Here is a 14,993-nt window from a genome sequence, read left to right as displayed (position 1 = left end):
CTGAGTTCCCTAAGTCTGTCTTTGTGATCCATCGTCTTTGTTTCTCTCTTCTTTTCAGCTTCATTAGTTTCTGTAATTGTATCTTCAATATCACTGATCATCTCTGCTTCATCTGTCCTTGTTATGGCATCCATTTGGGTTTTCGTTTCAGTTATAGCATTTTTAGTTTCAACTTGACTAGCTTTTAGGTCTTTTATCTCTGCAGTAAGGGATTCTCTAGTGTCTTCTATGCTTTTTTCGAGCCCAGCTCGTATTCTTATAATTGTTTGAAATTCTAGTTCAGAATTTAAGTTCTTACTTATATTTATATTGATTAAATCCCTGGCCATCATTTCTTCCTATTCTTTCTTTTGGGGTGAATAAGTTAAATAGATAAATAAATAAAGCAAAATAAAATAAAAAATTTTAAATTAAAAAAATAAAGGAAGTTAGGTATGTTTTGATCTGCTTGTTAAGAGAAGCTTGAGAGACAAAAAAGAAAATTAAAAATTACAAAAATATGTAGAAAATTTAAAAATAAAATAAGAGAATTGCTTTTTCTGTATCCACAAAAACAAAAACTGTATCACCTCTACCAAATGCACTTCAAGCAGGGGAACTCCTTCTCCCGGTGCAACCAAGGGGATCCTCAGACTACGCTGTCTGCTCCCTGGGCTCCCGTTGTGTATTCTTGGCTCCTTTGTCATAAATTAATTGACCATATATGTGTGGGTTTATTTCTGGACTCTCTTTTCTATTCCATTGGTCTAAGTGTTTTTATGCCAATACCATATTGTTTTGATTATTTATAGTTTTGTAATATGGGTTCAACCCTACCCTAGCTCTTGGTTGTCTCTCAAACCTTTGTGATTGTCTAAGCAGTCTTTCATTTTTAGTGGCTCCTAGTAATTGAGAGTGTGCCAAGGCCTGTGGGTGTCCCAAATGAGAGGATCTCAGGGAGCAACTAGATTCAGGCTGATTGGAAGGCAGATTCTCAGGCAGTAGCTTTTAAAGTATGCAAATAAATATGTACGGTCCTGTGGGGGCCATATGTGAAAGTCCCACTAGGCACCGGAGAGCCTAGAAGGGTTGCTTGGGCAGTAGCCATGAAAATCAGTACACCAGACAATGGTCCATCCTCCTTTCCAGGAGATAGCAGTGACTCATAGTAATGCAGAGGGACAGGGCAAAGATGGTATCTGCTAGCCTTAATCCCCAGAGATCACCTTAGTTAAGTCACTAGATGTATGTTAAACCAGAAGCCAGTCCCTAAGTTAGAAGCTCCAGAACATGCAAGTAGGCCTTTTTCACAGAAAGACTGGGGATATATTTCAGTCTGCTGTTTGTGCTGTGGCTGGAAGATGATAGCCAGCTAAGAACTGTCTCTTTGATCTCTTTGGATCCCTGTTCCCAGAATACAAGTATCGCAGTCCACCACAGCCAGGCAATCAAAGGGCATCCACTAGGTGGCAGCCACAAAAACCAGGGCACTGGATGTGTATACAGCTCCCCTCTGGGAGGTAATGGTACTCTGGAAAGTAGCCGAGGGAAAGCACAGAGAATAAGGCCCTCCTTCTGAGGTTTCTGGAGAGGATTACAGTAGACCCTTAGACCTGTTTGTAATTAGAAGCCTGCCTCTCAGGCCACAGCTACAAAGATAAACTAAGAGGACTCTCACAGAAAGATTGAACATCTCCTTACATTGTCTCTTGCTATATCCTAGAGGTGGTAGCTGTTCAAGAACTCTTTTTTTTCTGTTGATTACAGTCCTATGAAATCTGTGAATATAAGCCCTATTGGCCTCCAAAGCCAGGTGACCTAGAGGTCCCTGGGCAGAGCCACAAAAATTGGGATGCCAGACCAGAATACAAGCTGTTTTCCAGGAGATACTGGCAAGTTGAAGTGAGGCAGAGGGAAATACCATTTTTAAATGTTTCATTTTGGGGCACCTGGGTGGCTCAGTCAATTAAGTGTCTGCCTTCAGCTCAGGTCATGATCCCAGGCTCGTGAGATCAAGCCCTGCATCAGACTTCCGGCTCAGTGGGGAGCCTGCTTCTCCCTTTTTTCCCCTCTTGTGCTCTCTCTCACTATCTCTGTTGCTGTCTCTGTGTTTCATTTCAGCTTAACAAAGCAGAATTTACAAAATTATGAATTAGATACCTTTAGAAGGACAAATAGTTCCCTTATATATTCAAAAAACAATATTAAAACAAAATTAACTCTTTCTGTGTGTCTATCATGAATAAATAAATAAAATCTTAAAAAAAATAAAACAAAATTAAACGTTATTCTAAACAGATAACCACAATAAATTTTCTTCATCAGTTTGTTCATTCCAGTGTAAAGTGTTCTTAAGTCTGTTGGATTTTGGATTAGCAGTTTCATAAACTACTTAGCAACTTTAAAAAATATATAAATAAAAAATTATGAATAAATAATATTTTTTAAAAATCTTTAAATAAATGTAGAGGACTCTTAACTTCTTATAGATGAAAAAATGTTGAGATATAACATAATCCTGATACCTAATGTACCAGGAATAACACCAGGAATATCAAGTGAAGAGATTGAATAAGTTAGGCATCGGTATTTTTTTTAAAAAAGATTGTGTTTATTCATGAGAGATACAGAGAGAGAGGCAGAGACACAGGCAGAGGGAGAAGCAGGCTCCGTGCAGGGAGCCTGATGCGGGACTCGATCCCAGGACTCCAGGATCACATCCTGAGCCAAAGACAGATGCTCAACCGCTGAACCGCCCAGGTGTCCCGGCATCAGTATTTTTTATAAGACTTCCTGGGTAAGTCTGAAATACTTACAAACCATTTGCAAACCAAGGAGATACTAGATGTGAATTAAAGCAGTAAGAATATACCACAAAACATTTAAAATAACAGTTAAATAATAACTGAAATTAGGACCAGAACTTTGATAAATATAGGAAAATTAGCAATTTCAAAAGTTTTGAATTGTGTTTTACTTCATATTGAAACATAATGAAAGCAGGGATATTGACAAATATCCAGGGGCTTTTAAGATATTTATTTATTTATTTATTTTTAAAGATTTATTTATTTATGATAGACATAGAGAGAGAAAGAGAGGCAGAGACACAGGAGGAGGGAGAAGCAGGCTCCATGTCGGGAGCCCGACGTGGGACTCGATCCCAGGACTCCAGGATCGCGCCCTGGGCCAAAGGCAGGCGCTAAACCGCTGAGCCACCCGGGGATTCCCCTATAATATTTATATTAATTACATTTTACCATATAAATTTAACTTAGCGAAGATAAAGTATCTTTTCTGATTTGACATCTCTTTTTATGCAACTCTTAAAATAGTAACATGTCATACAAACTTGATTATTTCTGGCATCTCTTCTTATGTAATAAAACAACTTTTGTGATTCTCCAAGGCCTCTTTGGGATATTTCAAAGATATTTTCACTAATACATAAAAAGTATCTTAGAAGTTTTATTTTTTTGTTTAGGATATAATTTTGCAGATCGTATTAGTTTGCTAGAGCTGCCATAAAAAATACCACAGACTGGGTGGCTTAAAAAACAGAAATTTATTTTCTCACAGATTGGCAGCTAGAAGCCTATGATCAAGGTATCATGTCAGCAGTTTTGGTTTCTTCTGAGGCCTCTCTCCTTGGCTAGTGATGACTCCCTTTTCCTATGTCCTCACATGGCTTTTTTTCTGTGTATGCATCTTTTCCCTTTATTATAAGGACAACCAGGTATATTGAATTAGGGCCCTACCCTAACAGCCTCATTTTACCTTCATCACCTCTTTAAAAGGCTCTATCTCTAAATACAGTTATATCCTGAGTTAACTGGGAGTTAGGACTTCAACATATGAATTTTTGGGAAACAAACCCATAAAGGAAGGCAAAAATCAAAGAAATTGTGAGAGGAGATTTGAACACTTTGTTAAGATACGATTATTGATGCTAGAAACAATATTTAGTTATCTTTTATTAAAGTAACAGTAAAAGATTTCAAAATAAATGTAGAGGGTAATGAGATTGAAAAGAACTTTTTGACTCTTTTAAAACTAAGGGACATTTGATTTTCCCCCCTTAAATAATGAAAAACAATAAAGTCAACATAACGCATCGAAAACTATTCTAATAAGACACATAATTTTTGCTAACAGATTACACACATAAAAGTAAAGAATAACATTTTATATCATAGGTGAAGGCATCAATCAGTAAACCATGGGAGCACACCCTAAGATACTAACACATTTTATAGCTTCTTTCAGAGTCAAATATAAACCAAGGTAAGGAGGTTTTAAAATTAAAATTTTAAAATGGGTGGCTCAGTGGTTGACCCTCTGCCTTCGGCTCAGGGTGTCATCCTGGGTCCTAGGATCAAGTCCCACATTAGGCTGTCCCTGTGGGAAGCCTGCTTCTCTCTCTGCCTGTGTCTCTGCCTCTCTCTCTCTCTCTCATGAATAAATAAATAAGATCTTAAAAAAAAAAAAACGGCAAATGAAATTCACTTGCCACATTGTCTTCATTTATGTTCTTTCATATTCAAAAACAAATGGGCTTGCTTCAGGATCGTGGTGTTATGTTAGAGGGTCTGTGAACTCAAAATGACATTTGTATTAATACTAAAATCTTATCTTTGTTAACATGGAGTGTGTTCATTATTGCTGATCTTTAAATGGATCAGTATTTTAAAATTTTCAGTTATAGGGGCACTGGGTGGTTCAGTTGGTTAAGCATCCGACTCTTGATTTCAGCTTGTCATAATCTCAAGGTCCTGGAATCGAGCCCTGCATTGGGCTCCACACTCAGTGGGAGTCTACTTGAGAATTCTCTCCTCTGCCCTTCACCCCCGCTCTGATGCTTTCTCTCTCTTCAAGATAAATAAACCTTTAAAAAATTTGTTCTTAATTTTAAATTTGAATACAGTAAGTATTAGTGCTTTTTACCCCTTAAACTCTGTTTAAGAAGCTATTTGGGGTCCTGAATGTCCTAAAAGTATGAAGGAATTCAGAGACCATAAGAAACTACATCTTTTCCTTGTAAATCAAAAGCACTTACAAGGGCACGTGGGTGGCTCAGCTGGTTAAGCGTCTGCCTTCTGCTCAGATCATGATCTGAAATTCAACCCTAGGTTGGTCTCCCTATTCAGCCTGCCTCTCTCTCTCCCTCTGCCCCTCCCTTTGCTTGTGCTCTTCAGGCTCTCTCTCTCAAATAAATAAAATCTTTTTAAAAAAATTGTACATAGTTGTATTTCTGTCAGTATTGCTACTACATAGAAGTACAATTAGCGGAATATTAAGTAGCTCAGTGACACCTTTCAGGTGGAAATATTCCTGAAGTGTCCTCTAATCAGAGCTTAGTAATCGGAGGGGAAGGAAGGCGCAGGGGCCCCACTTCAAAGTCTTCACAATTTTTTCTGACAATATAAAAAGTATTTTGTAAAAAAAAAAAAAAAAAAAAGTATTTTGTAAAGAGCAAGGAGACTGTGAAATAGCTTTCCTAGATATGGCAATATGTATTATATAAAACTAAAAAATCAGATTACTGGTATCTACATAGATATTGAGATCATTATAATTTAATGGAAAGTCTGGGGGTGGGAATTCCATGTAGGGATTGTATATAAGCTTTATTTCAAGTTCATACTCTAGTTGCTTGATAATGGTTCTTGGAGATTTATATTGAGAAGGTCGTAGAGAACACTTTTGGTAGAGAAGAGTATCAGTGTTGTTTAGCGCTATGGTTATGGGTAGAAGAGGTAATACATTTTTATAACTTTAAAACAAAGTATCGGGGATCTCTGGGTGGCTCAGTGGTTGAGCGCCTGCCTTCAGCCCAAGGCGTGATCCTGGAGTCCCGGGATCAAGTCCCACATCAGGCTTCCTGCATGGAGCCTGCTTCTCCCTCTGCCTGTGACTCCTGTGTCTCCACCTCTCTCTCTCTCTCTCTCTCTCTCTCTCTCTCTCTCTCTGTTTCTCTCTCTCAACGTGTCTCATGAATAAATAAAATATTTTTTTAAATAAAAATAAAAAAAATAAAACAAGGTATCACTGACCTGAGAAGGGGAGAATTACTCAACACATGAAAATTGGGGAGAAAAGGTCAGTTTAGATCCTAACCTAGTAGTGTACACTAAATTATAAAGGGAATAAAGAATAAAATGTTCAAAAGTTCTTAAGACAAGAAAATAATTTTCTGATTTAAACATCAGAAAACCCTTGAGGCTCCTGGCTGTCTCATTTGAAAGAGCATGAAGCTCTTGATATCAGGGTTGTGAGTTCGAGCCCCACATTGAGTATAGAGATTACTTAAAAAAACAAACAAATGAACATAGGAAAGCCTTTCTCAATATTATGGCAATAATACTTAAATTCCTTAAGGATTTATAATTCTGGGGATGCCTGGGTGGCTCAGCAGTTGAGTGAATCTGCCTTCAGCTCGGGGTATGGTCCTGGAGTTCTAGGACCGAGTCCTGCATTGGGCTTCCTGTGTGGAGCCTGCTTCTCCCCTCTGCCTCTCTCTTTCTGTGTCTCTGATGAATAAATAAATAAAAATCTTTAAAAAGAAAAAGAATTTATAATTCTGTAGCAGCCATGATCACAATAACGCAAGGTAAAGAATTAGTCAACTAAAGGGTTGGGGGGGGTGGTCAGGAGTAGGATGACAGAATGTATTATTATTGGAAATAATGAGCCTTAGGTTACAGTATTGAGCTTTGATGTTTTGATATGTGATACCTCTAAGTACTAGCCCAGCAGTACATTTTTTCCCCCAGCAGTACTTTTGATAATAGAAACTCTTTTCCATTTTGAGAAGCCAAAAAGAAGAAAAGGAGAGGCTTTGAATATCTTTTTGAAAAAGAACTTTATTGCCTTAACTTTACTGCTACTAAATTTGCTTATTAATTTTTTCGGACTAGATTTGTTTTTTTTTTTTAAGATTTTTTTGAGGGAGGTAGATAGATACAGAGTAGGGGAGAGGCTTAAGCAGACTCCCACTGAACAAGAAGTCCAATGATGGCAGAGCTTGATCTCATGACCCTTAGATCACGACCTGAGCTGAAACCAAGAGTCAGAGCTTAACTGACTGCATCAGCCAGGTGTCCCTGGATTTGGGTTTTATTGATAACTGGTTTCCAGTGAAGAGCTGTGTGTGTCATCTTACTTTTGTACAGCTATATTAAGAGAAAATAATTTTGCATTAATGAATATTTTACTCAAGCTTTAACAGTTACTTTTTTTGTTGTCATTCTTTTAAAAAATGAATGTTCTTAATTTTTATTTTATTCTGAGCTGTTTTTTTATATACCATTCATGCAATTTTTATATCATCTTCAGGTTAAATTAAAATATATTGAGATAACACATAGACTAGAAAACACCACTTTTTTGACAGGCTAGAAGAAAGATTTGTAAACTTACTAAGTGCTGCTTAGGCTTCTGGAATCATTCAATGTGTATCACTCGGTGAGCCTCATTTCCATAGTAATCAAAACATTCCAAGTCAGTTTATATCATTGAATGGCTGAATGGAAGGTCTAATTGAGTTAGATGATTAAGAGAAAACACAAAAGCATATTTGATGTTCTGAAAAATGTCATGTAAACCTTGAATTTCTTTACATTTTGTTTTTTTTTTTTTATAGATTCTGAAGAATATTTCTGTGTGAAAAGAATTTTCTCAGGTGGAGATCAAAGCTTTTCACATTACTCTAATCCCCAGGTAACAGTAGTCATACAAATAATTACTAAGCTGAAATGGTTTTGAAGAATTTTTAAAGCCCATGTTAATGTTCTTTGTGTGTTACAAAGTAATTGCCTTAAATTTTTTTGCCCCCAAGTCTACAGAATTTTTCTGATCCAGTTGATAAGTATTGTTTCAAGTATTTTAATAGAGATACACTCTGTTAAAACAAATACATAGTGGAAATGTGTCTTGGTTTAAGTCATATATATCTTCTCTCTGACTAATCTGCCTATTTTAAATTTAGAACTGTGGGCCACCAGATGACTTTAGATGTCCTGATCCTTCAAAGCAGATCTGGACTGTGAATGAAACTCTAATTCAAAAATGGCTGAGCTACCCATCTGGGAGGTTTCCTGTGGAGATAGCCAAGTAAGAAAAACATTTTACTTACACAACACAAACAAAACCTCTTATCTCCATGGTAGGGTATCTTGTACTTAGAAGGTTTTTTTTTTTTCAAGATTTTATTTATTCATGAGAGAGAGAGAAAGAGGCAGAGACATAGGCAGAGGGAAAAGCAGGGAGATACAGGGAGCCTGCTGCAGTACTCAATCCCAGGACCCCAGGATAACGACTTGAGCCAAAGGCAAATCGATGCTTGAGCCAAAGGCAAATCGATGCTCAGTCACTGAGCCACCCAGGTGCCCCAGAGGTTTTTATTTAAATAAATACTTCATTAATATGACTCACCAAAAAAAAAAAAAAAAAAAATCATTCACCAAATGGTTTACATACGTAAGTTTAAATGTCTAGAATTTCTATAATCATGGATATTTTAAGAGATCTCTTAAATTTATGTACGTTGAAATTCTTTCATATACATAATGTTAATTGATAATTTAAAATGCTAAATACAATCACTTTAGGATTGGGTTTGAAATAATGTTACTTCAGGCTTCCTAGTGGTCACTGTCTTTTAACTTTTATACTCCCTAAAAGATTTAAATATTACTTCTTTCTTGAATATTTTGCTTATAGATGAACTTGTTTAGTACTTAGAGTTTTCTATTGTTGCAGGTGGCATTGGTTTTGGAGATGAAGGACTATATCTGATAAGCTGCTTTTTTAAGTATAGATGGTTTTTCCAAATTAAAATTTTTCTTAAAAGCCCAAAGTATAGACCTTAAAAGGGTAACATCCTAGATTAGATTTACCACTATGTGTAATTAAGAAAATTAAATGTATATGTTTATGTAAAAAAAGAAATTAGCAACATTAGCTTTGTGTCTAGGGTCATACCATCCTGAATGCGCCTAATCTCATTTGATTTTAGAAGCTAATTAAGTAGGGTTAAGACTGGTTAATACTTGGGTGGGAGACCACCTGAGAATACTGGGTGCTGTAGGCTTAAAACAAAAAGGAAAGAACATCAGATTTGTTTAATGAATCAGAGGATGAAAGTAATGAGAAAGTCTAGGGTAAACAGCAATTAATACTTTTATCAAGTGTTACTTAATCTTTAATAATTTATAAAATTCTGATTTATACTAGTTGAGTATTGGTTAGAGGAATGCTCTGTGGTATTAAGTATTAAGTATTTTTATTAAAAAGAAAAAATGAACAGTAGATTTTTCATTTTGTGATTCGGGGATTTTTGACTTTCTTTTTAGTGAAATAGATGGAACATTTTCTTCCTCTGGCTGTCTAAATGGAAGTTTTCTAGCTGTTAGGTAAGTGGTAATTCTTTGGTATGCAGAATTTTTCAAATTTATTGTATTAAGTAATAAATAAGTGAAATAACTTTAAGATTTTATTATTTTCCTTCTCTCTGTCTCCTTTTTTTGTTTTTTTTTCTTTTATAGCAATGATGATCACTATAGAACAGGCACCAAGTTTTCAGGGGTTGATATGAATGCTGCTAGGCTTTTATTCCACAAACTTATACAACCTGATCATCCTCAGATATCTCAGCAGGTTTGTTTTTAAAGTATTTTATATTTGTGTCATGTAGCCTGTTGAACTTTACATTCTATGTTACTTTGTATATTTATAGCCTAATTAACTTCAGTTTCAAATGCTTCATTATGATGTATTTTCTATTATTTTATTATATAAGCTAATATAAGAATTAAAATAAGGTTTTATTTTAGAACATTTATAATTTAGCTATCAAATATCTATAAATCTTTCCAGATATTTGAGTAAACCTTTACTTAACATTACAGTGTTGGTTAAGTCTTTATATAGGTATAGCTATAGAGTTTGAGACAAGATTTTTAAAATGCTCTTAGCAATTCTTAGACATTTTCACTGTGCTTCAAAGTACATTCAGTGATTCATTGTAATACATATATTTTTTACCATTTCATGTTTGCTGTGTTTATGATTTTTCTCCTTCTTCTTTTTTGAAAGTACATTCATTTTAAATAAAGTAGGTTTTACTTTTTGTCAAAATATAGGTGGCAGCTAGTTTGGAAAAGAATCTTATTCCTAAACTGACTAGTTCCTTACCTGATGTTGAAGCATTGAGGTTTTATCTTACTCTACCAGAATGTCCCCTGATGAGTGATTCCAACAATTTCACAACAATAGCAATTCCCTTTGGTACAGCTCTTGTAAATCTAGAAAAGGCACCACTGAAAGTACTTGGTAAGGATTTTTAGTATTTTTTTTCTTTTGTAACTTTTTAAATGAAAATGCTAATAAGTTTTTAATTTTTTGCTGACTTAAATTTTGCTACCCTGCTTATTTGACATTGTCTTATAGAAAAATGAACTTGTTTTTCCTTTCATTGCTTTTTTCTAATCATGCTAGTTATTAGAGGCAAAGCTTGTAAATATTAAAATTTAATCAAATACAACAGTAGAGACAGTATCTGGAAAGATAAAAACTGTTTTCCTTCCTTCATCCCCTTGGTCTTGCTATTAAAGAAAGTAGGAGGAACAATTTAAAACTGAACAGACATGGATATTAAATCCTCTTTGAGCTCTGTTAATTCTTTGCCTTGTATATCTCTCACTTGCTAATTTCCCAATGTTTGATTTTATTTCTCTACATGTAGATGAGAGTCTACCACTAATCTGATCTTATTGTTCTATCTGCTGCAATTTTTTGCCCTAAATTTTTCTCAGCCTTAGTTTTCAAGTTTTATAGATTTCATCTCTGTCTCCTGGCCATTACAGTTTGCTTGCTACATTTAACCCAATACTTCCCTTCCTGATAGTATTTATTGGTTAGTAAAACTAAGATATATAGAAGTCATAAAATCAGTACAAAAAGTTTTAGGCTGAGAGTGAACAGAGGAAGTAGCAAGCAAGGAGTAGAATCCTTGATTCTGGGCAGCCCCGGTGGCCCAGCGGTTTAGGGCCTCCTTCAGCCCAGGGTGTGATCCTGGAGACCCGGGATCGAGTCCCACGTCAGGCTCCCGGCACAGAGTCTGCTTCTCCCTCTGCCTGTCTCTCTCTCTCTCTCTGTCATGAATAAATAAATAAAATCTTAAAAAAAAAATCCTTGATTCTGAGATAGTGAATAAAAGTGAAGCAGTATTCATAAGAATATTGTTTCCATGTTGTCAGAAATCCTAGTATTTCTATCTGCTTCATAGGATTATGGTGTTTGTAGTTAATAACTACAAGCATAGTGAATATGGGGAAGAATACATTATTTTCTGTATCCATTTTTCAAGAGTACCTTGCATTTTAAAAGTGGTGCTTCACAATATTTCAACTTTATGTTAAATTGGAAAATAAAACTTGGAAAGATCCCTAATATTGGGATTTTAGAGTGTTTAAAAATTAAAATTCTTACTTTCAGAGGACCTTTTTTTTAAGGTGTGGTATGAGTTTTTAAGTTTATTATTTTTAGTAATCTGTACATCTAACATGGGACATGAACTCTCGACCCCACAATCAAAAGTCATGTGCTATTCCTATGGAGCTAACCGAGTGTCCCCATCCCCCAAAGTACTTTTTAATAACTGATTTTAATATTAGGTATAGTAATGAGTTTTTAAATGTAATTTAAGAAGCCAAGAAATACATTCAGTAGACCTTTCCTACTTTATTTTTGCTTCTAAGAGCTTGTAGAACAGTATTCTTTAACTTGAAAGTAGATGGTATCTGTAAATGGTAGAAATGTTACATAAAATACTGTGTTTTTTATGTCTTTGTGAAATTTTGAAAGGGTTAAGACCACTGCTTTTAGAAGAAAAGTCTTGTGTGATTTTGAAAATTGTGATTTAAAAAAAAATTCATTTTATTTGTATATTTACCCTTTAATAACAGAAAACTGGTGGTCAGTACTTGAACCTCCACTATTCCTCAAGATTGTAGAACTTTTTAAGGAAGTTGTGGTACATCTTTTGAAACTCTACAAGATCGGCATTCCCCCTTCTGAAAGAAGAATTTTCAACAGTTTTCTTCATACTGCATTAAAGGTTTTAGAAATATTGCATAAGGTATGTCCAATAGTTCTTTTATTTTCCTCTTTCCTCATTGATGCTAACAGATTGATGATGTTTATTTTATCGTTAATATTATAGGTTTAGGTTAGCGTAAGAGATATAGATTAAAGATATTTGGAAAAGTTACCTAAGTTTTTCTGAAAAAAAAAAAAAAAAAGTTGGAGCTCTGTTAGGCATTTGTAGGTAACTTGTCTGTAGTTGGGCAGAACAATAGCATACTAATGAATTAGAATTCTACTTAACATTTCCCTTTGAAGAACATAATTTATTAGTTTAAATATAGTTTTGTCATTTATATGTGGTTATCATATGAGAGAGATTTGCATCCTGGTTGTGATGATGAACATTTAAACTCAAGTTCTTTGCTATTGGGTATTAATGGTTTCAATCGAAGTAGAATGTTTCATTTGAAATAAACGACTAACTTGAAATTGGAACCATATATAATTCATTAATTTGCCTATTGTTCTTTCCTGCCCTTCTTCCCAGTGTAACAAATAGTAACCTTTACACTTGTAGCAGTTCAAAGTTATGGGAAGAAGTAGAGTCTCAGCTGTTTCATTAAAGATGGATTTGAGACATCCCTGACAGCTGGTAGGTATATCTCTGTTATGCCATTTGGTATTCTTGAGAAGCTATTTTGGGAGACATGACGTAAGGGAGAAGCATGTTTCTTATCTCTAGAATGACTGAAAAACCCAAACAAACCTAATCTTTAGTTTCCTCTCCTTAATAGCTTCTTTAGCATTTTCAGACCCTTTTTCCCTAGTACTAAGGGAAATGAATAAAAGAGATAGTACTGCTTATTCTTTCAGTGTAGTTCCTGGGTATTTCCTTTTTTCCTTATTTACTTTTTTCTTTGGTATTGAGTATTTTCAAGATTCCTAGTAAAATAGTCATTTCTCTTATTATAATTGATGAGATGATTGCCATTTCTTCCCATGGGAAACAAATCATTCTTAAACTTGCCTTTCCTGGAATAAGACTTTCTTCCAGCATTTTAGGGTTAATTGGATTCTGCAGTAAAATGCTGTTAAGATCCTATGTCTTCATAGGATGAGTCTCTACTTTTCTGTATGCCGTTTGTCTAGGATTCAAGAGATTAACTAGATTTTTTTTCTAACCTCTGGATTCTCTTTTCCTTTTACTTCAGTGAACCATCCTTTGTCAGTTGGACTCTATTGCCAAATAATTATTCACTCTCTCACTTCTTTATCTACTTATCTTTATTACCTCTTTAAAAAATAATTGTTTTCCTTAGCTGTGTCTTTTACCACAAGTTAAAGGGAAGGTGGGAGAAGGAGGGGAAGTTGAACTTTTCTTCATAATTAAAGACAGAACTTGAGCAATTAGCTTAAAGTGCTTTGCCTAGTTCAGAAGCCTCAACTTCTACTGAGCTAGAACCCTATGGGGCTCCATCTCCAGAGACTTTTTTGATGGAGCTGTACTTGAGATACTAGGATCCTTCTTCTTGCTGGCTAAAAGGGATGGGGAAATCATTTTAACAGTGACCAGAATTAGAACCTCCTTTGAACATTAATTCGTGTGAGCACTTTACATATATTCTTCATTTAACTTAGTAAATTCTGAATAGTTTATATTTTGCCCTTTAATCTAAATGTCAAAGGTCATAAACTAGTAAGTAGCAGAGTTGAAATCCAAATCTACTTCCAAAGCCCCTGCTGCTTCTAATGTATTTCTCTATCCGCAGGTATAGTAATAGAACATGTTTAGAAGAGGATTTGCTTTTATTTTATGCCCCTATATCTGTAGGCATACTTAAATAATTGTAGATAGCATTTTATTATTAAAAGACCATTTTTTGCTGCTTCCAGTGTGATTTTAAACAAGTCTTTTTTATCATATATGTAAATGGAAAAATGATCTATACAATAAGGATTACTAGCCTTGATAGTTTCCCAGGATTAATGTATTATTCTAATTATACAATATATGTAATCTACATTCATAAGAATTCATGTAATCTACAATCATACATCTAGACTCATTTTATTAACCAACACTACCACTATTTGGATGGGAAACAGCTACTTTCAGTTTGATTTATTGGGTTATGAGGAAATGGGTTTGTTGTTTGAAGTTGTTATATACTCAGAAGCAGAATGATAATGATATTAATGTCTGAAGCATCTCTTACTGGGGGTCTTTAGGGCAATCATTTATCTTTCTCCTGCTCCTTACTTTGGAGAAAACTTTCCTTGGTCCTAATCTGCCATAAATAGGTATTTGTGGACATTAACTATTAGGATGATTCATTTTCATCTTTAGTGAAACCCAAGTTGCTTATCAGAAATTTGTTTTTTCAAAGACACCTTCTGTCTGACAGCTGTGTATATATTCCTTCTCTCTGCTCCATGGTTGAAAATTAGAAGTTTCCTCAAACAGTTGCCTTCTTGACAAGGATTAGGAACCAGATTAGGAGCTAGAGAACTGGACTGTGTGTTTACTAATCATTTTAAGATATATGGATGACTTGTTCCTCCCTTATGTCATGTCCTTTCAAAAGCTTTTAAGTAAAAATCATTCCCAGTGTTCCAAATGGTATTATAAGAAAGATAGCTTTGGTACTTGCTGTCAGGAATGGATATATTACTAGATACATGAGTTTATTGGCAAGTCATTTGGTTATTTAGTAGTTTTTGAGTTTTGACACAGTACATTGTAGAGTCTGATGTACCTAAAGAGAAGACTGATTTGGTCTCCATAGCCTAATTGCTACATATCATGCTACCTTCTAAATCAGTGATTTTCAGTTTTGTTTTGTGGTTTGTTTGTTTTTTTATAGGGAACCCTTAATAAACCAAACAGACCAGGCACACATATATACTAAACATACACCACCTCTGAA

The 14,993-nt window shown here is 34.9% G+C and overlaps 1 protein-coding gene across 15 annotated transcripts in view; it reads left to right on the top strand.

Moving 5' to 3' along the window:
* Positions 1–14,993, top strand: part of HERC4 (HECT and RLD domain containing E3 ubiquitin protein ligase 4) — a 133,445-nt gene that overhangs the window by 67,118 nt on the left and 51,334 nt on the right. For all 15 annotated transcript variants that reach the window (XM_049108987.1, XM_049108988.1, XM_049108981.1 and 12 more), the window contains 6 exons: positions 7,622–7,698; positions 7,967–8,091; positions 9,333–9,392; positions 9,525–9,636; positions 10,122–10,311; positions 11,946–12,118. In XM_049108987.1, coding sequence (XP_048964944.1) covers positions 7,622–7,698; positions 7,967–8,091; positions 9,333–9,392; positions 9,525–9,636; positions 10,122–10,311; positions 11,946–12,118 — 737 coding nt within the window. The remainder of the gene's footprint in view (positions 1–7,621; positions 7,699–7,966; positions 8,092–9,332; positions 9,393–9,524; positions 9,637–10,121; positions 10,312–11,945; positions 12,119–14,993) is intronic.

Source organism: Canis lupus, chromosome 4, assembly GCF_003254725.2.
Source record: "Canis lupus dingo isolate Sandy chromosome 4, ASM325472v2, whole genome shotgun sequence".
Lineage (NCBI taxonomy): Eukaryota > Metazoa > Chordata > Mammalia > Carnivora > Canidae > Canis > Canis lupus.
This window is presented reverse-complemented; position numbering and strand designations above follow the sequence as displayed.